Raw genomic sequence first — 25,879 nt, forward strand, 5'->3', positions numbered from 1 at the left:
AGATGCTGAAATGATCACTGTTTTGTTTTTTAACAGGTACGGCTATATGCAAGGCCTGATGCAATCCGAAGAGGATCGGGGGACTATGCTCTAAATATTACAAGGAGACTCATTGAATTTTATGAAGATTATTTTAAAGTGCCCTATTCCCTGCCGAAATTAGGTAAGATTTCCCCTAGAACATGAAGTTCACTCAGAGATGGGAGATTAGGTCAGCTTTTTTAAAGGAAATTTAAGACTGGAATGTACTAGATTTCAAGGTAGGGAATGTTTGTTTTAATTTAGAAGGATCAATAAGTAAGGAATTTTTCATCTCTTCCTTGAAGAGGAAGGGAAGCCAAATTGTCCCCTCTCCAGCCTCGCACTGAAAGGAGCAGGAAGTATACAGTACTTATATTTGTTAGGGAATGGGAAGAGAACTTGAGACCTTTCACTGATAAGTGGGTTGGATTTTTTTTTGATGCTGTTTATTTTGGTCCTTTCTTTCATTAGATAGCCACTGGGAGGTGTTCTGTAATATTTGTATCTTGATGCCTGAGCCTTAGATGGGGAGCAGAATTGAAAATATTTGTGGAAACTGGGAACCTGTAACAGTGCAAGGCTGTATTTTTTTTTTTAACGCTGACTTAATGTGGTTTATTAATGATGATTAGTACATGTGCTTAATTGTATTGTTGCTTATTGAAAGATTTGCTGTGAACTTGTTTTGCTGCTCAAGTGGCCTAAATGTAAAAGCTGTAAATTTCTATTATTTTTTAAATAGTTTCCTCTCCTCCACCCTTTCACCACAATCAATTGTTCTCCTACACACTTGAATACTTTATACCATATTATTACACCCTCCCTCCTTTAGAGCATGTTTGATCAAGATCCAGAAAAGCCTATTGCTCAGCAGCAGGAAGAGAGCTTGTATTTGATCAGAAGTGTTATAGTTGGAACTACAGGTGATCTTCCCAGGAACTCAGGGTCTATTTCATTAAATCCCTTGCCTGCTGAGTAGCCTTATTAGTCTTACAGCTAATGGTGTAGGAGATAGATAAAGTAACTGATGTTACTAGATGAGGGTGTTGCATGAATTTCTTGTAAGAATGTTGTGGCATTTGTTTCCTGTTGTCTTTAAATGATAGGTTACAGGCAGTGTTCTCCTGGATAAATATGCAGATGGGTTAAACATGGTACATGCATAAGGCTTTCTGTGTGTCTTTTCATACCTGGTTCAGGTATGTAATGATGATTTCATAGATGAAATTATAGACTTAGAGGTGCCAAAAATTTAGAAGGAAAAAAATATTCGAAAACTTTCCGTTGATTATAAAGAATGAACATCATTACTTCAGGTAGTTTACTGAGGATGCCAGGTAGCATCAGGTGCTAGTGACTGTTATCTGCTTCAGAATATCCTTCACAATTGCAACATACGGTCTTTCAACGCAATGTGCTGTATGCATTATCATGCTGTGGCATATCTTTTAAAAATATCTCATTGGAAATGAGTATGTTGCAGTTTGGATCTCTTTGGAACAGAACAGGAGGAATAGTCACAGGTAACATTGTTTCATCAAGTATTTGTAGTAAAATTGTTGAGTTAATGTGAAATACTTCTTGAAAACTTTAGTTATTCTACAGTGATACCATAAAAAATAGTGTGTAAACCTTTGTATACTATAGTAAGGTTAAATTTATTTAATGTAAATATAGTAAGGAAAATTTCAAAGCGCTCTAAGTGACGTAAATATTTTTGAAAACTTGATTTGCATATGAACATAGTTATATTTGTTACCAGTTCAGCTGAACACTAAGATCACTATGTTTAGGAATGTGCTAGTGTCTTTAACCCAAAGGACTGATGAATTTTTCTTTACTGGAATATGGAAGGTTAGGGACAATAGTCTGATGGGTGAATAAAAGGACTAAAAATGAAAACACTGTAGTCTTTCTATGATAGTGATTTTGCAGCAGTATCAAATAATTTTCTGAAGGAGACAAACCAGCATTAGCTACAGCAGTGGAAGATGTCTGCATCAGAAGAATGTGTTGATACAGAAAACGAGCCTGTGCTCTCTGAAGCCTTGGAACTGTCACCTGATACATTGCTGTCACCCCTGCAAAGACTTGTGTACTTCATTAAGGTTTTAAGAAAAATCAGAATGTTTTCTGAGGGACATTTTAGGAGTTTTTCATTTGATTTATAAATGAAATGTTAAATGTCTTCAGGTGGGAGTGAAAATTGAAGAATGTAGTTTAAAAAGCTTTTTAATGACAGCATCAGTTTTGAGAAAATGTTCTACTTCAAATGTAGATGTTTTAAAAAATAAAAAATTTTGTCATGTATTGTCCAGGTCTAACAAGAGCGAACTTAAAGAAATGTAATTATTATAGTTGTAAACATAATTTATGTTTTCAAAATAATGTGTTGTTGGAAATACTGACCGGTTTCCTGTGCAGGTGCTGTAAGAGCTACTGAGCGGTATACTGGGGTGTGGGCACAAGGGACCTGCAACCCTTGGTGAAGCACTTCCATGATCTATGTGGTCATCTATTTGAGCTCTCTGTATAGTAGGAGTATCTGAGGACTTTTAGGCTCTTTGGATGTGTTGCTATGTGACCTGTGTTCCTTTGTTCATTTCTTATGTCACTGAGGTCCATTTCCAAGGATCCTTGGCGTTTGAAGGTAGTGCTCCTCATGTGAGTTTGTAATAAATCATCTAGTGTTCTCTATGGGAACCACTTTCTCATGGCACTCTTGACTGTTTTTGACCAGGCTTTTTTACTGTACTTATATGCAGTCAGATGTCTGTAGTTGCTGTTGCCAGTTGTGGGTTCCTCTGACTTCTTGGCAGCCTCTGTTACTATTGGGAACTGTGAAGAATCTGGGGGAACCTTTTTGTCACCCAATGACTATGATTTTTTAGGTCTTATATGACCTGTACTGACTTCTGAATGTACTGGAACAGTAGATTTGTTTGCCAATTGATGCAAATTCTGGTAATGAATGTGAATTGAGGATTTCTCTCATTTGAATAACCAATTTCCACAGCTAAAAGTTCTACTTAGCTTGTAGATATTTTCTCTTTTCCCACATCATCCTCTGAACTGGAAGGTGCTTCTGTAGGGTTTTAAACTAATAATTTTTGTATGAATTTCATTTCTGAAAAGTAAGTCAGGTCTTTAAGAGAACCCAGATTTTTCCAAGACTGTAATATCATTATAAACACTAGTTAAAATGAGGGGTGGATAAAACATTGGGTTTTATTTAATTCTAAGAAGATATGCAGTAGGATTTTTAATTGTGTTTCTATGGCTGGTGGATGTAAAATATGTTTCTGTATTTGTATCACATACTTATTTTTAATGCAGTTTGCAATGTAGAAAAAAAAAATCTTTGTATCTATAGAGCTTTTTCTTATGAGGATCTTTGAGAATGGAATAGTTTCCCTATGGGGAATTATTAGGTTGTGACTCTTAAGTTCTGAATTATTTGAGGTGGAGGGGCTGACTGCCTTTCCCAACCAAGGCTCAAGAGCCACTAGTGAGGTTAGCAGAAGACAGGTACAGAGAACACAAAAAGATCACTGTTACTGCAGCAGGTGGTAGATTGTGAAATCGCTTGTCAAAAAAGATTGTAGATGCAAAAAGATTATAGAGGTCCAAGAGGGACATGGACAAGTACTTGCAGAGGTGGTCCATGGAAGGAAATCTCATGGTTTGAAAACAGAAGGTAGGAAATAACTCGGAAGAGTGTATTTATACTTCCTTGATCTAACTCTTTCCTGAACATCTGCTTGTGGCTGCTGCTGGAGAGGAGAATACTGAGCTAGGCAGTCTTTCTGTCTGAGCTGGCAAGGTTATCCCTATGTTCCTAGTCTTCTAGTTTCCCAAGTGTTTCTACTGAAGGGCCACAGAATCTCTTTTCCAGAATACTTCATGTACTGAAACTGGGAAACTTTATAAGGCTCCAGTTATGAAGGATTAACAAAACCTGGTGTGTGATGAATAAACAAGCCACTTGTGTGATGACTTTTTGGGTTTCTGGGCTTGGGTTTTCCTTCCCTTAACAGCATTGCAGGATCAGTGTTAGCAGAATGCATTTACTGCTTTTCTGAAAGCTCATTTTACAACTTAATTTGTTTTATTCTGAGTACTGTATTTAGACACCCATGTAATTACCGTAACCACTGTGGGTTGTGTAAAGGAACTTGGGTGTCTCAAGGGTTAGACACACAGTGCCTAACTCAAAGGCACTTTACTTGGATTCATTCAACTTTAGGCACTCAACTGGCTTGTCTAAATTTGCAAGCTGATTGCCCTAGGTGGTTTGACTCTTACATGGGCAGAGTCTCCTACTGGAGCTGCCTAGGTAAGAGAAAAATTGTTTTATTAACTGCTGAGCTTTATTTGAATGTCATCTGTACCATTAAACTTTCACAATGTGCAGACGTGAGAAGGAGATGTTTAGTGATGGAGAGCTGTGAATGGAGTTGGGAAGAACTTGGGCTTCTCAGAAAGCTTTTAATTCCCCATTGAAAGTGTCCTAAAAAGTGGAAATATGAACAGTTGAAGAATCCACTTTGGGACATGGCTGCATATGTTAGAGAAAGGCTGGGTGAAAGTAAATCCTCATGCTGTTTTGTCTTGAGGTCAGTGGATGTGAATCAATATTTAATTTATAAATATTGCAATTTCTGTGAACACTATAGTGTTAAAATACATCTTTATTTTTTTTTTTTCCCCAGACTTTAGGAAGTCTGTTTTTCTGTAGATTTGCTGTACAGCAAACTTTGGAGTTACATCTGATATATTCTATGTTTTGTGGTGGGTTTTTTTTTCCTTCAGCTGTGTTCAAGGTACCAATTAGCTGGTTCATGTGAAAAATGATATGGTCTTGTTTTCATTATGCAGCATAAAACGCTTTAAAGTTGTGAATGCAAAGTCTAAGAAAATGTTTTTTCAAGGGATTTAGTGGATGTTCTACACAGTGGAAGGCAAGATTGGACCATTAACATTTGTTCTTTGAGTATTTTTGGAGAACAGGACTCAGTTTTTAAAGTGTGTCACAGAAGAATTTAAACTCTTATGATGTGAAAAATAGCTCAACCATGTAAAGAAAAAGTTCACTAGGGAACTGTTCTGATTTTTAAAGAAAACTCATGTACCTCTGCTCTGTTCCCTGATTGTTGACAGTGAATATTTCTGTAGAGAGAGACTGCTGCCTCTTGTTGCTGTGTGAGGCGTTGCAGGCCCAGAATAAAAGTGTTGGTATCCTCTTGTAGGATCAAGTGACTTGCTGTGAGCACTAGTGATTAACTGTTCATTTTGATTTAATTGCTTTACTATTAGCTTGACTCTTTGACATGTTCCTAACCTGTTCATTGCATTACTGCCTTCTGCCCTGATTGATCTTCCATCATCTTCATCAGCACTCTTTCTACTGCTACTGCTTTCTTACTTCCCCTTCATTTGTCCTTCCTCTTGTTTCTGCTGCTCCTTCTAGGATGAACCTCCATGTTGTTGCCTGCCTTCTCTGCTTTAGTTGTCCTAAAAGTTTCACAGTTCCTGATTCTCATACTTTGTCTTTCTGCCTAGCAGGGTGACCTCTTCCTGCCACCTGTCCAACTCTGACCTGGAATTCCTGTATTACACCAAGCAAGATAGCTCAATTTTCCTTCTCCATCTATAAAATTAAAACAATAATTAATGACAAAAAAGTCAGTTTGGTTGCCTCTTGATTAAGAGGTTTCAGGTTTCCAACCTGAAAATTTAAGAAATGCTGATCTGATCTGACCTTCCGCGTGACAAGGCTTGTGGAGTTTTGTAGCGTTCTTATGACATCATACCTGTAGTGTCTGTCTGATCTGTACACAGTCTTTCTGAAAGATGTCCAGTCTCTTCCACTGAGAGAGAAACCATGACAACTCTGTGGGAGAGAGGGAAAGGAATGTTAGACTCTTTTAAGTCTGAATAGGTTGTTGGGTGTACAGTTTTCTGAATTGAGAAGAAAGAAGAGTAGTAAGGGAGATGCCCTGGGAGTGGGACATACGACTTCTGGAATGAGGAAGCGTGGGAGAGGAGGCACTAAGGACTTGATTCATGTGCCTAAACATAATTACCTGGTACTATTTAAAATACCTGGGGGTATCCTGAAGACCCCTAGCTGCTGCTCCTGCTGGCCTGCAGATGAGATCCTGTTGCACTATGGCTGGTCCATACCTGACAGCTCCACATAGATTTTTTTAGTAACTTTGAGCATCTCAGTTGGGGGTATCACCCATGTTGAGGCAGCAGAATTGAAACCTACTATTTTCTTTGACCAGGTACTTGAAACAAGCATAATGCCTCTGGACACAGAGGACTATTTGTTGATACAGAGCATTTGTACACAGAATGAACTATCTCACTTTCACCCTGACCTTTGAAACCTCTGTTTTGAGGTTTTTTTGGTGTGTTTTTTTTTTTTTTTTTTTTTTTAAATTTCTAAGCTGTGAGCACTTCAAAACAGCAACTGGGCAGGGCTCCAGAGGGAGAGATTCCAGCTCTAACCATAGGAGAAAGCAATGTTTTTTCTCAGAACAATGCTTTGAAATATGAAAAGGAACTGTGAGTTACTAAACTGAAACAAACTATGTAGGAAATCAGTCCGTAGTATGATGTTAAGAAAGAAGAGAAAAAATAATCTTCGCTTAGGACTTAGAGTTGCTCTATATTATTTTAAATGGTAAGCCAATTAATTTCAGTAATCAGTATAGTACAGCTCATAATGGGCATTGTAACTACTTTTGGAAGTTTGTTAAGAGGAACCTGATCTCTGTCTGTTGACTTGGAGTGACAAGTCTGACACACTGTTTGCAGGAGACAGGAAAAGTTACATATAGGGATAAAGCAGCTTTATATAGAATAAAGATGAATGGGCCCTGGTGGAAATAATCCTGTTCTGAGTGAAAAGTTTTCTTTTCATTATGTAGTGATTTCCCTCGTAGTTGTGACATGAACAGAATCCAAACCTCTCAAATAAGGAAAGTGTTCAGGTAGTAGCGCTATTGTCATTAGTAGTTCAGTCAGCTCATAGTAAAAGGAAGGTGAACAAATCTGACAGCATCCTTCCTGGCTACTCAGCTAAATTAGCTTCACTTTAAAATGAGTAATTAAAAAAAAAAAAAAAAAGAGGTTGATGCTGTTGTTATGAGATTGTAACAGGATGTGGGATTGTAGGAGACTTCATGGAAATGTCAGGGCATTTTTTGAGCCATGACAATCCTTCATCTGAATGTAAATAGATTTTTTTCTAAGCTGCTCTTCAGTAAGTCAATTCAGCAATTAGTACCAATGTCAAAGTGGGTGCACTGAATTTTAGCAGTGTCTACTCTTAAGTTCTCTACCTTGTGAGAAACATAGATGGCTTCAGAAAATGATGTATTTTATCATAGGTTAGGAGAAAGAAATCTTCCTGCAGAAGTACCGGTGGAGGTGTCCCTGCTGACTACAGAGAGAGGAAACTAATCTGACTAGTTTAAATCCTATCTCTGATTTTTAGATGGCTAAAAGATGAGGTGAATCTGTCTGTAGGATTTCAAAAATGGGTTAAGACCTTTGACAGACACAGAAACTCCACAGAAATTATGGGAATTGCCAGGAAACTGTGAATTTTTACCTGGTATGAGATGGTTAAATGCCTAAAAGTGCATGAATCCAGAATACTTTTTAGATAGCTGTGGCTAAAGTAGTTTTCATTATAGCTCCTTTCACTCTGCTTGAACAGAGCTCTCGTCCCTGATTGTCTTCTCCAAGGCTGCTAGTGATTGTCTTTTTGTTAGCTTAATCATACTGTTCTTGACCAGAAATGTTTACTTATGAATATCATATTTTGGAAGGGTAGTACTGATTTCTGCTGCAAAATAGTATTGTTGGAACTAGTTTCCTCTTGACTATGTTCAGCTTTTGAACTTACTCTTTTTTTTTAAGAGAGGCTACTGAAGATCTTTAATAACCTGTTAGATCTGACAGTTGAGAGGGTTCATCAGAGACTTCGACCAGCAGCTGAAACGTTTTACACCAGCGACTGTAGCTTTGTCTTAAAGAGTATATGTAGAAAAAAAGCTGAGGTCTTGCCCCCACAGTGAACTTTGTGTTTGTATAGGGATAGGGAATTGTGGTTTTTATTATGGGATAGGCTATATGTCATTAGGATATTGGAAGAGTTACTTTCTGTGCATGATATGGCACTATGAAAGTTAACATGTGGAGATCAGAGCTGCATGGCGGGAAAAAAAATATAGAAGGGTTTGGAAGATATTACTGAGGATACCGTGATAGGTTTAGATGGTGTTCATGAAGAGGAGTGTGCCTGAATTGTTGGACAGTGTGTAGGAAGATTGGATTGCAGTGGAATCTGCTAAACTAAGAGATTTTTCCTTTTAAAAATTGTACCTATAATGTTTAGTTTGAATGAAAGTAGGTAATACAGTGGATCTATATCAATTAACTCGAGTACTAAGGGGAAGGAAATGGCCTTTTCTCTCAGAGTTGAGGTAGAAAACATACTCTCTGCATGTGAAACAGTACAGAAGCGTTACACAATCTGCTCAAGTATATTGTCTTTTGATGGAAAAGGGAAATGACTGTTGTTGACCTAATGAAACATGTAGTCCACCTATGCAGTCTTCTACAGTGAGCAGAGTTTAAACAGCACCTTCAAGATCCACAGACAGAGCTAACAGAATAACAGTAACATGTTCATAAAGGCATCATTTGAGTAATTATGAAAGTTTAGTGAGGACTTGAGTTTTTGTAATTTTGGGTGTATCTGGTTCATATTCATAATCATATGACAAATTTTAAATAAAGATAGTTTCAAATTCAATTCATGACGGTTCCAGTTTTCGTTTAACCGTGCAGTTTCAAGTGTGGGAAGAAACGAGGATACTATGGTGACTTCTGTTTTTTCTGTCATATGTGTGAAGCGGAGGCTTTCCTGCCTGAAGAGTGAAGCTCAGTACTATCAAGGTATTGTGCTCATGAGGAAAAAAAAAGTGGCAGATTAGAGTATTGTCCATATCAAACACCAGTGTAGTTCACTCAGACTTTTTAAATATGTGCAGTTTGAGTACAGGACAGTTTTATTATTTTCTAAGAATTTTTGTTGGGAATTGATTGAAACAGGTAGTTTTACATACTGGAGCAGCAGCAGTATGTTTCAGTAGTATTTTCTTCTCATCCAACACTGTGGTAAAGGTTTTTGGCCTCCTGCATTTCATTTGAAAAGTGAAGAAGACTCAGTTTCACGCTAGACTCAGAAACAAGTTCAAATGAGTCTAACAGGAGCTATAAATGATTACAATTGACTCTTTCTTCCAGTCCTGTCTATAAATAGGTGTTCTATACTAGTTTTAGCTTTGTGTAGTGTTATGCTTGATGAACCCTGTAGTTGCTGTGTTGACTCTCCAACCCTGGAAGAGCCAGTATCATGACAAAGCCTTTTCAGACTCTTATTTCAGAAGCACAATTTTATTTAGCTTGAAAATCACAGAGCAACACCAGTATAGTCTATTTCCTTGGTCAAGGCAGGCTAGAAAGGCTTAAAAGACTTCTCTTGCATCTTCCCCTCATTCCAGGCACTTAGAGCTGTTACAGTTTGCCTAGCAACCTGCCTTCCTTCTCTTAGGGTAGGCCTGATGTTTGAAAAGTTGTTAGCTAGGTATTTTAGGGTGCTTGACTACAGTTTCAGAGCTAATCTGTAACTTCTACCACTTGTTTAGACTGAGTGGCTGGAATGACAACTTTCATGCAAAAAGACTAAAAGATAAGACCAAGAAGAGATTTCAACAATACTTTCATTGTATTCTTCCTTTTTCAGAGATAGCAATTGTTTTCACATCAATTTTGAAAACACTGCCATAATTTTCATGCTGATTAGGACTTTTAAGAATGTGTCATTTAAATTATTTTTCATATCGGCATTATTGCTAAACTTGAATGAGAATGGAAAATGAGTTGGTTTTGGTGGTTTGTGTGTTTTTTTGTTTTTTTTGGCTTTTTTTTTTTTTATTCCTGCAGCACTGGAGAAGTGTTCCTGTTAACTCTTCATGTTTTCAGTTTTGGAAGGATTGTCCTTCTTTGGGGTAGTTTGTTATGCTCTCCAGATGGTATTGTGACAAAGTTTGTTTTCCATTAGATGCTGATTTGAGGGCACCAAATACATTACTTTGAGAAACAGAAGTTTCACTAGGCAAAACTGATGAGAAAGCACTTGGTCTGCTGACTCACTTAAACTGACTTTCATTTGCTTTTGTTTATTTTCATATGTTCATCTTGAAATATGCATATGTATTTAAAACTATTGACTTTATTCACAGTTACTGTAACACCAGGATCAGGACAACTCCTTAAATGTCTCTATCAAGGACGTTCTTCTTCACTGCGGATCTTTTGTGTGAGAAAGAAAATAGATGAGGAAAGTACACACACAAAAAATATCTATGCAATTAATATTATTTCCTAATAAGTCTAAAACTTAGAGTTAAGTATTACTGGTGCAGTGAAAGTTACAAAAAAGTAACCCCTTACAGATACTGTCCTGAATATTAGAAATAGTTAAAAGACTATGTAGATGTATAAAATGAGCTTTCACATCTTTTGTACTGTAAAAAACCCATAGATATAGATGTAAAGAAGATAAATTTTCATATATCATCAAAGAGCATGAGGAGTTTCTTTCAAGAGATTATGACAGTGTCTTGAAAAAGATTATAGCACATTAAAGTGGGACTTAAATAGGCCAGAGATTTCTGTTTATACAAAAGATGTGAAGAAGTGTATAACTACAGAGCTGAATAAGCCTATTGCTGCTGCCTAGATTCTGCTGGCTTAGTTATAAACCTTCCACCTGTACTAGCTAGTTTCTGTAAGCTACTGAAATTCAAAGGGATGTATGTGCTCACCTTTTATTGCTTTTGCTAAGGATATTGTAACTGAAAAGATATCCTAACACAATGAATTATGCTACGTTTGCAGCACCATGCCTGAAGCAACTTCATTTTTGCAGTAAGAAAATAATGATTTTCAGTGTAAAGGTGAAAATATTAAGATGGCAGAACAACTTTCATTAAAACAAGTGAATTGTCACTGTACATTCCCCTCCCACCCGCACATGCTGGCAAGCTTCTTAAAATCGTATATGGACATTAAAAGAATCACTTAATAAAAATGCTGTGGAGATCTCTGGCAGATACTGCTAAACTTGCTTTCACTGTTCTCCCTCGCTGTGTAAGAATTCTCCTTTTCTTTGGTTCTAATTTATTTAAATGCCATCTGCTTGTGTATTTAAAATGTAACATTTCCAGATTCAGGATCAGTTCTGTGAAGACTGCATTTTCCTTCGCTCTTTCTGATTCTTATCAGTAACACTTCTAACAAAGCTGTCCTCATGAAGATATATATTTGTCATAGTGATAGCACACTTCAGAAAGTGTATTAAGCTAAACCAACTCCCACTGTTCAACTCAAAAATATGTTCCTTGTCATATGCTACTCCTCACTGAAATTAAACTCAGGCAATATTTTAGTCTAGAGAAATCAAGTCAATTTTTCTCCTGGTGCATTCAGCTTTGGTATGGCTGAGTGTAGTTCTGCTGTTGTACATTACTGGGCAGTTGAATCCCAGAGTGGGTGGGAGGGGGAGGCAAGGGGAAAGATGCACAGAAGAACTTAGAAATGTATTCTGGAGACCCTTGTCGCAAGTTTCTGCAGCTATTGCTGTCTCTCTGGGTGGCTTAGATAAACCTTTAGAAACTGTTTCAGAATAGTCCCTGAGTGTGTGGCTTTGTAACTGATCCCTCAGCTCTGCAATGATAGGGGACTTGTCAGTGGAGCTGATCATGGCAAGAGAGCTCCTATATGTATTTTGTTCAGCAGGGTGTTTGATCTATCACCAACACTATGACATTAGCTACCTATAGATTTCCTTTGAAAGTCAAGACATAAAAGCACAGGTATTTTTACAGAACTGTAATTACACATGGCTATGTTCATGATGTGACTCCTGAAACACTAACAAAAGTCAGTGGTTGAATTCTTCATATGAAGTTATGTTAGATATTTCTATAGTTGTTATAGCATCTAAACATTCTGTAATCACTACTGGCTGTTTACACATTTTGCAAATGGAGAAGCACCATGGTTCTGTTCTTCTATTTGGAGACACTCCTAAAAGCCAGAGTGCTGAAAGGTGAAGGCAGGCAGATGTTTTCCTGATCAGACCTGTATAAAATATTCACTTGTCAGATAAAATTTGAGTATGTATTGAAAAAGAAGGCAGTTGGAACTTGCATCCTTTCGTAATTAAGTATTGATGATTCAGTTTCATGTGAGGGACGTACAAGTGACTCCAATATTTCCTTCTTTAAAATTGGTCTGAGAGTTATTCTTCCTTGAATGCTAATTCTCAGGTGTGGAAATACCTAAAGCTTCACAAGACTGTCAAGCATAACTTAGATACATAGAAAAATGCATTATATGTCTTTTCACTGCTAATGTAAAATTATTTCCTAGGCATCTTTTCTCCATATTCCTGCAATGTTTTAAGTTTTGGTTCTGTCTTAAGGTAATAACAGACAATTGAATTTTATAAAGAAGCATGACTGTTACTCAGTAACAAACAGATTCATTAGAAATGCAGTTATATGCTGCATGCCATCTCTCCAGGTATTTCTGTAGAAACCATACAACAGTTTGCAAGTGATTAAAAGGATCTGAATTGTACAAGCTATGATTGATAACAGAATGATATAATGTAGCTCTTCATAAAACCTTCCAAAGATAAGAATGTTGTCAGATGATACGAAAGGATATTCAGGAATTGCTGTAAGTCATTCAGAGTACCAGTGAACAGACAGCTTTCTGTAATGCTTATATTGTGTTTGGGGACAGCTGGATGAAAGTCCAGCCCCAGAAGAATTCACTGTGTTTTATCTTTGCCAGTCTATTTCTTAAAAAAAAAAAAAAAAAAAAAAAAAAAAAAAGGAAAATGCTTTCTCTTTGCAATCAAAGTACCATTGCTGTGTAGCAACTCTGATATTTGTGGATATGGAGTATATTATGGTCAAATCCAAGTACTCAGCTGAAGGATGATTTAATGTTGCAATAGTGAAGTGGAGAAATAAAACAGTACAAGTGAATATAATGCAATTTTAAACAATAAAAGCAAATCTTCCTACAAGTAGTTCTGGCCTCTCAAAACTTTACGTACATTTGTCTGTGAATGTTACTTTAACATTCCAACCATATGTACGTACACAGAGACACATGCAAACATTTATATGTATTATCCTGGCTGTATTTTATGTGCATATGACTGTAATCCTATTAATTAAGGTTATACAAAGACTTATTTATAGATAAAATTCCATTCAGCAGGTGCCACAGACTTATGGAGGCTCTACCAGGCCATAGTTCCCACCTTCCTGCTGTGACATGTAATGGGGCCAAGTCTGACCTGGAATCAAGAAGTGTTTTGCACCACGGGATAAGGGAGTCTGGGAACAGGGAGTCTGACTTCCACACATGAGATGAGTTTGGGTCTGTGGATAATTAGAGAATTGCGGCAGTGCTCTTGCATTCAGGCCCTTACCTGAGGGTCCCATGGGGAAGATGGGTCCTGTTTGCTGGTTGTGGGCTAGATGTCCCTTATTTCATAAGTCTTCTATCTTTTTCTAGCTGCCCACTCCACTTACAGATCCTCCCTGCAGTACTATCTCATCAGACCCTAGAAAGGAGAAGCCAGCAGACTCTGTCCTACGTGCAGTTTCATAAGACATTAACTTCAGTGATGCAAAGTCGTCTTCCTCCCTTTGATGTTTGGGAGGTTGTTTTTAACCACCTCCTTCCAGAGATCTGTTTTTCAGGCTGGTCCCACAGTTTAACTGCACTGCTGAGAAGCAGTGAACTGTAATGTGGAGATGTGGACTGGTGGCTGGGCTATCGGTGAAATCCAGAGCTTCTTAAGACAACTCTGCTGCTAGTATGCATGAAACTATAACCCCGGGACAATAATAGTCACAGATGGTACAGCAAGGTAAAGTTAAGTGTAATTCCAGAGTAAATTTTAAGATTCATATGTAAAGGTTCTTATGTGTGTTGTATCTGTGCTATCAAAATCAGGGACCTCAGTATTGGAAAGTCCCTGGTTGCTGTCTGTTAGCAAAATAAAGGTGTCAGAGTCAACTAACCTAGAGAGAAAGAACTGTCTCATTACCACCAGCAGCTCATTTCCATTGTTAAGTAGCCTATAAGTAAGTCAACAGACACAGAAGCTGTAAAATTGTTTCACTTCAATAATCATATTTAGGAAGAGGCCTCCTAAGAGAGATAATAGGACTAGAGATAATATAAATGTCTTTCTTCATAGCAAAACTTCTGGCTTGACAAAGAAACTATTTTATATTTTGGAAGGTAATTCCATGCAGAACCAGTCTTGTGACAGCATGTTCTTTAATCTGTAAGACTGGTGAGCTTCACTGAAACTCCTTTTAACACTCCTAGCTAGGAATTTGCCTTCACTGCACATCCAGGATCAAGGCATTTTGACCTAAGAATTATGAACAAGTCCAGCCAACACAGTGTTACTCTTTCTTTGTGTGAAGATGGAAAATTCCTGATAATGTTGGTATTGGTTCATGGTATTAAAATATAGAACTGCTCATGTAGGTATGTTTAAAAGCTTTCTTGGGTGTCTTTATCCTTCTGTCATCACTTATATAGGATAATGCTTTTCTTGTCTTCAAGTTGCTAAAACCTTATCTCAGATGTAGGCCTTTATAAAACTGGATTTAGATAAACACTCACATGTGGATGGGTCTCTTCAGTAAGACAGTAAGACAGTTCTTCCTTAAACTAAGCAGGCTAGTGAAATGTATGTGCCATAGAAAGGTAGAGAGTTTTGATTTGTTTGTGGTGTTCGCTCATATGCAAGTTTCTAATTGTTTTGTCGGTAGCTCTGTATCTCCCAACTCTAATGGAGATGTTGCATTGTGCATTCATCTCAGATGCATTTTGTTTTTGTCTTGTGTCTGACACTTTTCTAGAGGTTTGTGTGGAGTGCCCCAATAAAGGAAGGCTATCGTCTTCATCCTCTCACAAATCTGTTACAGGGGATACATTATCAAATAATAGAGTATGCTGCATTTCTTTCAGCGTGAATTGGCTTTATCTTTGGTATCATCTATATTACAGAGTTGCATCTGTAAAGATTCTTTCTTTCTTTCCTTAGCAAAGGTAGTGAAAATCAAATGGCAGATGCATGCATTGGGTTTTATAATAAAGAAATATTACAACCTCAGCTTACGTTTTTCTTTATACAGATCACTGAGTTTTACTTCAAAATCTAATCTTTATATTTTCTCCTCTTTGCTTTCTTGGGGAGGATTGACCATATAGACTGGTTGCCAAGTGTCATAATTAGAGGGCTAATTGCCTCTGTCATCCTTTTCTGGTCTTTCTGGGTATGCAGTTTCAGGGTGGTAATCAGCTCTGAGTCAAGCTGTTTTCTAATTTGTACATGATACTTTTCTATGGTGTACTATGATTTTCAGACATGGTTAACAGGAAACTGAAGCTAACTCCTATAGATGATTGTTTAAAACTATCATCTGAGACTTACTTGCGATTTAAAATTTATATGTACTCAAAATATAATAAAGTTTTGATGGGTTTTAGCAGCATACTGAGATTTGTATACTTTTAAAAAAATTTTTCTTCAGTAGTTAAAATAGAGAAGAAAAATGATTTTTTTTTTTTTCTTCCTTTATTTATCTCACCTGAAGTCCCACCTTATGACATTTGGGATGATGGACTTACTTGGATCTTACCTTGAGTGTTTGGTTTGCCAGGTAGACTGAACAGTTGGCTCTGTGGATAATACTAGCTTCTCTGTGTCACAGTGTTAAGTTCTGCATCCCTGCCAACATGATTGTGAAGGCAGTATAGTTGTAGAACTCAACAGCATATAAATAACGTTTTGTTTACCTTTTCTACTCTCAACGTTATTTTTATGTCCACTGGAGCTGTTCTAACACTGAACCCAGCTCTCCCTCTTTAAACCTGAATGTGCAGCTCTTTTCTATTACAGCAGTCTTTGCTTGACATCTTCCCTTCATGTTTTTATGCATTGTGATGAGTAGTGAGATTAGGAATCCCAGGCGTTGTTAGACTAGAAATTCAGCACGTGGTTGGAGAGCTGCCAGCAGCTGGGATGAGTTAAAGATTTGAGAATCAATATGAACCGCTTGACTTTACTTGTGGACTACCAGCTGGTTGTCCTTGGTCCTCGGTATGCATACTTGATTTATGTTTTAAATGGGATTGCACCAAAACATACACTTTAAAAAGATGGTTTCGGTTTCTGTATGAAGATGATGTTCTGTCTGCTTGATCTTAAAAAGGTGATGTCCCATTTAAGCCTTGGAATTATCATAAATCTGATTTAGAATGTTTTCAGTTAAGAGATTTTATTCAATTGGATCAGACTTTATTTACTTCATGTTTCTTTTAAATCTTGATGTGATTAACAAAAGTTAATTTCTTTTCTTCTTTTATTTGCTATCCAAAGTTAAAATGTTGTACAATTTTAGAAGATGAGATAGGGGAGCATTCATATTCTGTATTTATGTAGACACAGAGCTTTTTAAAACAGAGTTCCGAACAACTGTACTGCTGAATGTACAGTTAAGGTATAGCATATGATCAGTGCACATGGGTTTGTGCTTAACTTTCCCATTACTGTGCACTAAAACTGAGCAAAACCATAACATATTGAGATCAGGGTATTTTAGATTTTTTTACACTCATCACCACTGATTAATGTACCATGGCTACTAATAGCACATTTGTGTATTGTGGGTTGCCTCAACTAGGCTGTAATCCCATCAGCTATCATAAATCAAACATGTCTAGGCATGATCAGAATTTGCATGGAGGCTGTCTTGTTGGTAAAGTGGTCTTTTAATTCAGGTGATGATGTTCTGCCTCTGACCAACTCAATTCTTCTTTTGCAATAGGATGAAATAAAACCAAAGAAATCCTTCACCACATCATGCCTTAAAATAATTGTACTTTTTGGGAGGTATAAATATGGATACTTACATATGGTGAAATTCCAGCGCAGTGTAAATTGTGTTTTTATATAAATGAATCTTCAACATCTAAAACCCCACTAATCGAAAATCACTTCAAAATAATAAGTGATTAAGTCAGCATTGAAGTGCTATAAAATCTGTCATCATTCACTGTTACCCAACCTAAATTGTACACTTCACATAGAATATAGTTTGTACTCTTATTTTTTCTTCAATGAAATTGTATTCTTGGATGCACAGAATTTATTCTGTATATTGTCTATTGAATATATATAGTACAGAATATGAAATGAAAGTCTTACGTTGTACTAAAAATGTCAGTATAAATTACATCCCTGATATATTTTCATATGGCAATGGGTAAGGCTGGAAGAATATCTTTGTGACCAGAAATATTTGATGTTCTGAAGCATGATGACTATGAGGTTGTAGGTTTTATAAGTTTTTACAGCTTGCAAATTTGATTTCTAAAAAGATTAACAGTGTTCCTAAAGTGATTTTCTGGAATGGGTAACATTAGAGTGTAGAGTGATATCTAAATACGTTAAAAGCATTCCTGTTGAATACAATTGGAAAAAATTCTTGTATTTTATGGTTAAGAATAATACCATTAATTTTTGTTTTTCAAACAGCAGACATTTTTGGAAGAAAGTTTTAAAATGTATCCAGTGCTTTTTTTAGGCCTGTTAACTGAGATGCCCTGAATGAACATAGAAAATAGCTGGTTTTTTCAGTAAGACTATAACGGAAGAGAAAGACTTGTGCAGCCCTGGTAATTTACTAATGGAGATTTTGATTCAGGAGCTATTTCAATATGTCCTGTGTTTGAATCTAAGTACATGATTATTTTTACTGACTCAAACCTAACACGTTTAAGTACCTCATTGCCCTGAACTTTTAAATACATAGCTGGGAAATGCCAATGGGTGATTTCTATCTGCAGTGGTATTAAATGTACAGAATGTTTGATAGCTAACAGATGTCAATATCAATGTGCTTACAGAAGAAATGTTGAAAATTCGTGTAATAAAATATAAATGAAGAAGAAGTTTAAATAGCTGGAACACATTTATTTACTTGCAAGATACTTCATTTTTGAACAAATGGGTATGCTTACTTTTTTGGCTCTGGCTGTACTGAAGTTTATAATTCATAAGAATGGAAGAAACATAGGTGATAAGTAATGGTTTGCGATTGGCTATAGTTAGCTTTTATTGTAAAAATATGACCAGTATTTATGACAGATTTTCAAACAGCTTCTTCCTGATATCTGATTGCAAAAGAAACCATTTTTCAAATTTCCTTCAATAGCCTTTAGGAAAGAAGAATTTTGTAGAATATTTCAGTTAATGGAAGGTGCTTCAGACAGAGTTTACTTTCAGCTGTGTTTGATGGAATTTTTAAATGGATTTTCAGTCCTAGGTTTTCAGTTCTAAAGAATCATTTCCTCTCAAATTGTTAGTTGACTCCTGGTTTGTGTGTTGTCACACACGTCACAAATAAACTGTAAATTATATTAAAGTGCCAAGTACAATTCATGAAAAAAGGTGATCTGCTAATTGATGTATCATACTGTTAGAGATCTGTGAGTAGCAATGTTCTTGCCGGTGCATGATACAACTGGTTGGGGTCACCTCAACTAACACCAGCCTGAGAAATCTCTGGCTCTTTTGGACAGCACTTCAGTGTAGCATGATGCTGTACACCACTTTCTCTATCAGGATTTTCCCATCCTGGAAATACAAATATTAGTAGCAAGAGTAACAGACCAGTAAGACTTTCCATCACCACTTGGATTTCCTTGAAATTACTGGTTTAAGGACCAAATCTTAAGTTACTCAAACATAGATTCAAGTTAAATAAAAAATCAGTTTGCTTTCCAGACTGAGAAGAACTCTTCAGTTAAACTTTTGAATCCGTGGTTTGAGTCTGCAAGTCTAGGAAAACTTCCGTGTTTGGTCCTCTCAGACTTTATTTTGGGGTGTGATTATACCATACACTGGCTTCAGGAGAAATGTGGTTTATGAAGCTGTTCTGCCCATTACTTCTTGTTCCTGCTTCCCCCACACATAGGTCATTGAAACTGTTCATTGGGTAGCGCTGTAAATCAGCTTGTTGAAATGACACGTTAAAATAAGTTGCTAGAAAAGATTCCCCTGGACATCTGCATTTTTTAAAAGATAAACTTTTAAATGTTCACTTTTTTAAAGATATGTGAAAAAACCCCACCTTTCAGCAAATAATTAACCTCCCCCAATGCATTGCATATTAATATGAGGCAAAATCTCATGAAAGAGTGTCCAGAATCACTTACTCAAAATACAAGAGCAATGAACTGAAGCCAGCATTTCTCTAAACCAGATTTATAAACATTGTGTGGTTTGTTGTCAGCCTCTTTTCTAAGTGTCAGATTTTTCCTGTGATTTTTTTTCCTTTTTTTTTTCTACCAACAAACTAATATTTTATTAGCTTTCAGATGGTTTTCTGTGCACACTTGCCATTTCTGGGCAAAAGCATAAGCAGTTGAAAATTCTGTTTCCCTTTACAAATGAGCCTGGAATGAGTCACCACTTTTCAGTGTGTCTTGGATAATGTTAAGGTAGCTGGAGAAGTAAAGGGACAGATTGTTATTGTTGCTAGAAAGTTGTTAATCAGCTGAGAAATGTTCTTCCTCTGTGTTTTTCCTCTCTTTCTGTAAGATCTTTCTTCAACCTCATGTTGACAAGATAGCAGTGGAAAAGGTTGTCGAGAAGGGTATGGCTGTAGTCTCTTGAAGAACTAGTATAGTCCCCTGTACACTGACATCAAAAGATGCCAAGTAAATTATGTAAAAAGAGAGAATCATTTGCCATTGACTTTTTACTGGCTGAGAAAGCAAATTGTCTTTTCTATCGTGTTTTGGAGAATTTACGTTATTTTGTTAAACGATTTCTAGGATAGAATGAAAGCATCTGGAGGAAATAATCGCAGAGGAAAGCCCAAGGGATAATCTTCAGGTACAGCAAGATAATTAGAGCTTTAGCTATACAGGCTGTTTGAAGTGTGATTCCATGCCCAGCGGAGTCAATGGGAAAACCTGAAATGGTTTCCAGAGACATTGATTCAAAGCTTTGAGCTGGCAGAAGCAGCAAGCCAGTTTCTTGCAACTGTTCTGTGTGGAAGAAGCTATACCCTGCTTCCATCAGGCAATTTTATAAATTCAGAATTTCTTCACAAGCTCTAATCCCTCTCTTAATGCTGGGCTCAGGACCAAAGAATGTTGTCTGACCTTTGCTGCTTTCTTCCATGGCTAGAAACACTCTTTATTGCAGGGAAACACTACACAAATCCCTAGAAAAAAGCTCTCTTTATATATAATTACTGTTTCTTCCTGTGTCAGACCAGGGAACAAGATTCTCAAGACAGCAGTGTCTCTGTGAAATAGCTGAATATATGTCTTTCTGTGAGAGTAGATCCACCCTCTGGTAGGAGGCTCTGGTAAATGGCCAATGGTAAACTGGTCATGTTGTTCATCTGAAGTAGGTGTGCTGTGCCTTTGTGGTTTAGATGGGCCACTGGACATTGCAAAAATGAGGAGCGTGGTGGGCTACTGAGTGAGAGTCAGAAATTGTGCTACTAAGTATTGTTAGAGGCAGAACTGTGGAACGTGGGGAGACCATGTGGCACATGGCAAAAAGCCTCTTCAGACTTCACTGAATACCAGGTCACTGCAAATCAGATCTAGGTTTAAGTTTGTAGACGGAGTCGTGAATTTGAATTCCATTCTGGACTGGAGAAGCAACTTAAGGATTTCTGCATGGACTATGGAGTACATACACAGAAATCTGTCTGCATGACAGACCTTTTGCTGATCATGTGCCACTGTCAAGTTGTGCGCCAAACAGGCAAGAGTCTTCTCACTGCTTCAAGTCAAGGGAGCTGAATTTTGCACCTGGATTTCTGTAGGAGGCTGTCAGCAAGGCTTCCCTTGGTTTCAGGTAGATCAGCATCACTACCTTTTCTTTCACAGCAGCACCTTCATGTTTTGTCTGTAGATTAATACGAGAAAATAAGAACAAGAATGACATTACAGCAGCATGATTGCTGGGTAGCCTTTTGTGTCCCTTGAACTGTGGGAGACAAAGCCAATGTCATGTGTACATTGCTGCTGTTGCTAAATTATCCCACTCAGTAGTGAATTGGCATTTCTAGAAGTAATTTCTTCAGTTGAAGGTTGTGTTATCTGGGGAAATGCTGAGCAAGCGAGTGCTTCCTCCCAGCTATCACTTCACTCTGAACACAAAGAAGCATGTTCCATTCAGTGTGGTGTCCTTTCAGAAGACACCAAAGAAAGGAATTGAAAAAGGCAGAAGTAGAGTTTACTTTAGCTATTAATATCTCACTTCTGCAGTGCTTGCATAAGCATCCCAAACTCTCTCTCAAGGATGGGGGACTGTTTTTTCTCCATGTTAATTGTGGGAAATGTCAAGTGATGGAAACATTTTTTTAGTAATATTTCTGTCTGCTTTCCATGTGTGCTTCCACAGCATATGTGTGGCTTGTGTATGCTGGTTGATTTATGGGTCAGACTCCTGAGATTCAAAGCTGTTACTTTTTGCACTGTGTGTTAAAGGAAACGTTCAGAGCTGTCCTTTTGGTGTCAGGTTTCTGAAACGGCTAAGAATGTCTTCAGTGGACTCTTGTTGGCACACATGTGATCTAGGCATGCTTTGAATGAGTGACCAAGAAACAAGCACAAGTGAACAGAAATAGCAGTATATCTCTTGAGTACCATTAATTTTTTTTCTTTCCCAAAATTGGTGTTCCTTCTAAAATGCTGTTGGGCAACTGCCCCAGAAAGGTACCTTGTACACCTGCTATAAATAAATAAACTTATTTTTACAGTGGTAGAAATTGACTTGCTGTGGGACCACCCTAAATAGGAGAAAATGCAGGGTTTGTTAGGGCCAGGTTGACAGAATGTATAATGTAGTTGGGAACACAGCCTGGAAAGGGAGCTTCTAGGTCATTGCATCCAGTCCTATTTTTGTGTTTGACTGCAAGTTATATCAGCAACTCATCAGACTGCAGTATAAATATGTCTAGAGTCTTCCGCTTCTGATATTCCTACCAGAAAATATTGTGGATTCAGAATTTCTTGACAAAAATGAATCTTTTTGAGTCTGAATTCTGTTGCAGTAACCAATAGGATTCTTTATGTCTAGATTCTGGAAGTTCATTGTGGCCTTGCATGTTTAATTTTACACTACTTTTTGGAAGGAATTTAAAACATTACTTTTAAAGCATACCATATAAAATATTGCGTATAAAATTTTGGTTTTTCTTCCACAGTAAATGTATCCTGACTTGGTAAAGGAATGAGTGAGCTGTCTGTGAACAAATAGCTGTTTACTACTTGGACTCAATAGCTATCATTGATCTGTAAGGAGTGGGCAGGAAGGAAGATGTGCAAGTAGGAAGGACTGAACCTACACCTTTTGTGGTAATTCATTGGTTTGAAGCAAAACCTTTTGACTTAGTGCTATACCTGGGGCCTGGAGCAGAAAGGAGAAGGTCGGAGAAAAAGGACGTTTGGTAATCAAGGGAAAGTCTGACAATTGAGGCATGACATGGTAACCTATTTCCTCTTAGGACCACTAGCTACTTAAAAATCATTTAAGACAAAATCCAGTTGTCCTATTTTTGTCACTTAAATTAGATGTTGCAATTCAGGTCTGGAAGTAACAGTGACTCTATCAGTCATGTTGTTTCTATTTTGTGGGATGCTAGAATACTGATTTAAGAGTATATTCTCTAGGTACTGTATTATTTCTCCTTTTCAGACTATGTCAGTTCCACATTTTTCCCAAATCAATTCAGTTTCTTTCTTCTTTGTGTATTGATAAGGGACACAGCTAGCTTTACTACAGGCAGTTCTTTGCCAGAGCTGGGTCTTAGAAAATCCACACTGTGGCTGGGGAGGCAGATTCGTTTGTAAAACCTGGTGCTCCAGTTCTCATCAAGGCCAGAACCTTGCAGGTATTGTGAAGAAAAAGAGAGTCAGGTGAATAAAAGCATTCATTTACAGTAGATAATCTGAGATTTTGTAAGAGATGTAAACCCTCTTGCTTCAGCACATAATAGAGCTACTGATTGACAGGGAAGGAAGGGCAGAAGAGAGAGAGAGAGAGGCTAACAAATTAAAAAAAAAAAGAGAATCTTGTGCTGTGAGTTTTTTTACAACTGTTCATTCTCAGTGGTGCTGCTCACTGAAGCATTTGGGTAAAGCAAGATGCAAGAGTTACACAGTCACTGGAGGGTGTGAGGGATTGCATTTTTTAATTCTGGGTGCAAAGGCAGTTTAAGATATTTATTAGGGTATCAATGTACCCTTCCAGACAGGATTAAGATCAGATCATCCCAATCTCATTATCATCCCAAAGAGACTTGTTACCACCATAGCTGGTGTCAGTAAAAAGACAGTGTTGCCTTTTGTGTGGATCACACACATACATCCCCTGTGTACCTCTCTATAAAATAAGGGAGATTAACATGTTTCAATCAGTGTCAGGCTGTGAGTATGGAATGGTTCCTGCTCTGGTGAAAGGAGTTTTATGCCTTGTAGGAAATAACTTGTTGACGGTTCACTCATTGTCAGTCCAGGCAACTAACACTGTTTGGATTTCACCTCACACGTTAGGGCTTCCAAAGCAGGACATGACAGGATGATGTGCAGAGATACTAGATTTCTTCTTGCCTGGGTTGAAATATACAAATAAGAGTTTTTTTGACAGAAGATGGGGAAATGAGAGGAGACTGGAACATGAAGGATTTCAACGATAGATCTGGGTTACAGGAGAAAGAATGTATCTTGTTATTTGGGCTCTTTTCTGATGAAGGGTGAAGGCTACCCTAGCAGATAGAGCACATGTGAAAATCACAGTCTTCAGTCAGAAAAAATACTGGCTTACTAAGCAAGCCGAACAGTGTGGGAGAAACTTCTAAAGCTGGTTAAAGTGCAAAGTAGATGTATGTCTGCTTCTTTAAGTCATTACATTTTTTTAATGGTGCAAACTGGTGTTTAGATTCAGAGTATGTTGTTTCACTTATACTTGGTTTAAGGCTGATTTAAAAATAACTACCTTATATCAATATACTCCCTATTGCTTGTAATGGTCCTTAAAAATGGGGTACTGGAGTACCCTTTCAATAAAGTACGCAGCTCCCAAATTCAAGGGCATAAAAAGCTGCTTCTCCCCTTAAATGGCATTGAGTAGTTTTTGATTCATTGATTTGGGAGAAGTGTCCCCCCATGACCAAGTGATAACAAGGGAAAGTCTTTGGCATGTGGTTGGTAAATGTGTGTGTTAGGGGAATGTCTGCACACCAGAGCATACAGGTTCATTCTCTGTGATTTCTGTGGGCTACAGGCTAAGCATAAGTGAAATATAATACAGCTGTATACATGTAGGATAGGGGGACAGAGCAAGACAAAGATCTGCAGTGCTGGAACAGAAGCAGAACTCTTACATTGTTGCAGGCCCTAGGGACCCAATTGCATCAGTTTACATTTCCGAGGCCTGTTTTGCAGAGAAAACAACTATTTTTTTTTTTTTTAAACTATAAATGGAAGTCTTTTTTCTTTGGTTTACAGATTAGCATTGTTGACAAAGTACTCATGAGTTGCCTCCAGGTTGTTGCTGCAAGCTGAAAGCCACTGGCAATTTTGTTTGTTAGGGGATGAAACTGTTAAACAAAAAAGAAAGAAGAAAGGAAGGGAGAGGGGGAAAAAATTGAAGGTTTCCTAGGGCATTGTTTTAAAATGCTATCTCCATGCTTTGCACCTGCTGAGAAATTAGGATTTAAACTATCCTCAGTTCCCTGTGGCTACTCGCTGTCAGCACCTGTTTTGGCAACCTCTGAGCAAACAGTGTGGAACAGCTTTGATTCTGTTTCTTCTCCTCTCCTTCCCATCTGTTGCTTCACTCTGGATCATGAGGTGTGCCAGCCTCCTTGTGTTGGGAGCGAGATCAAGTGGAGGCTCCTCAGCAAATGATGCTGGAGTCTGAGGCCCCTGTAGTTGGCATTATCTGCAGTGTCCCAGGTAGCAGCTGAGGATCAATGCAAACAGAGCAGGGTGCGACACTCAGAGCCTTTGCACTGTTGTGAGTGGGTTGCTGAGAAAAGAAGCCTGGTCCTGCAAGTTTCTTGCAATCTCCTTGTAAGGCAGGAAGAGCATTAGTGTTCTTTGAGGCTGGTACCTCTCAGGACAGGGTTAAGGTGATGCAGCCAGCACCATATAATTTTCTAGCACACGTCACACTAGGACTAATGTCAGCTAAAGCCAGAAATGTTTAGAAAAGGCTGGTGTGTGTACACTTCAAGCTGAAGGCAGAGAGGATATTTTATCTTTCTTTTTTTTAATTATTAACCCATTATCTACCAAAGCTGAGAGTAGAACAGCAGCCAGGTGTGAGCCAATTCAAGGATTCTGCCTTTCCTACGAACAGTGGCAGGTATGGTTGCCCAGAAAATATGTGAGATATGACACTTCCTTTTTAGCTGCATATTCATGATTTTGAAGTGTGATTATGAAATTGTTCTTGTAACACATGAATTTAAAGGTTTTATTTCATTCTGACTGCTATTTTTGCAGAAATTAAGGTTCCTGTCCTGCTTATAGTTTAGAAAGCTAGTTGATGCTAACTATTAAGAGTTTATAAAGATATGTTATGTAAATACAGCTCTCCAAATTTGGCTGTACCTTTCAGCAATGAAGA

At 37.6% G+C, this 25,879-nt stretch overlaps 1 protein-coding gene across 1 annotated transcript in view; it reads left to right on the forward strand.

Moving 5' to 3' along the window:
• The window catches only part of TRHDE (thyrotropin releasing hormone degrading enzyme), a 225,038-nt gene that overhangs the window by 38,631 nt on the left and 160,528 nt on the right, over positions 1-25,879 (forward strand). The window contains exon 3 of the mRNA XM_074870583.1: positions 37-163. Within this exon, the coding sequence (XP_074726684.1) occupies positions 37-163 (127 nt within the window). The remainder of the gene's footprint in view (positions 1-36; positions 164-25,879) is intronic.

The sequence above is a fragment of the Strix uralensis genome, chromosome 5 (genome assembly GCF_047716275.1).
Source record: "Strix uralensis isolate ZFMK-TIS-50842 chromosome 5, bStrUra1, whole genome shotgun sequence".
In the NCBI taxonomy this organism is placed as follows: Eukaryota; Metazoa; Chordata; class Aves; order Strigiformes; family Strigidae; genus Strix; species Strix uralensis.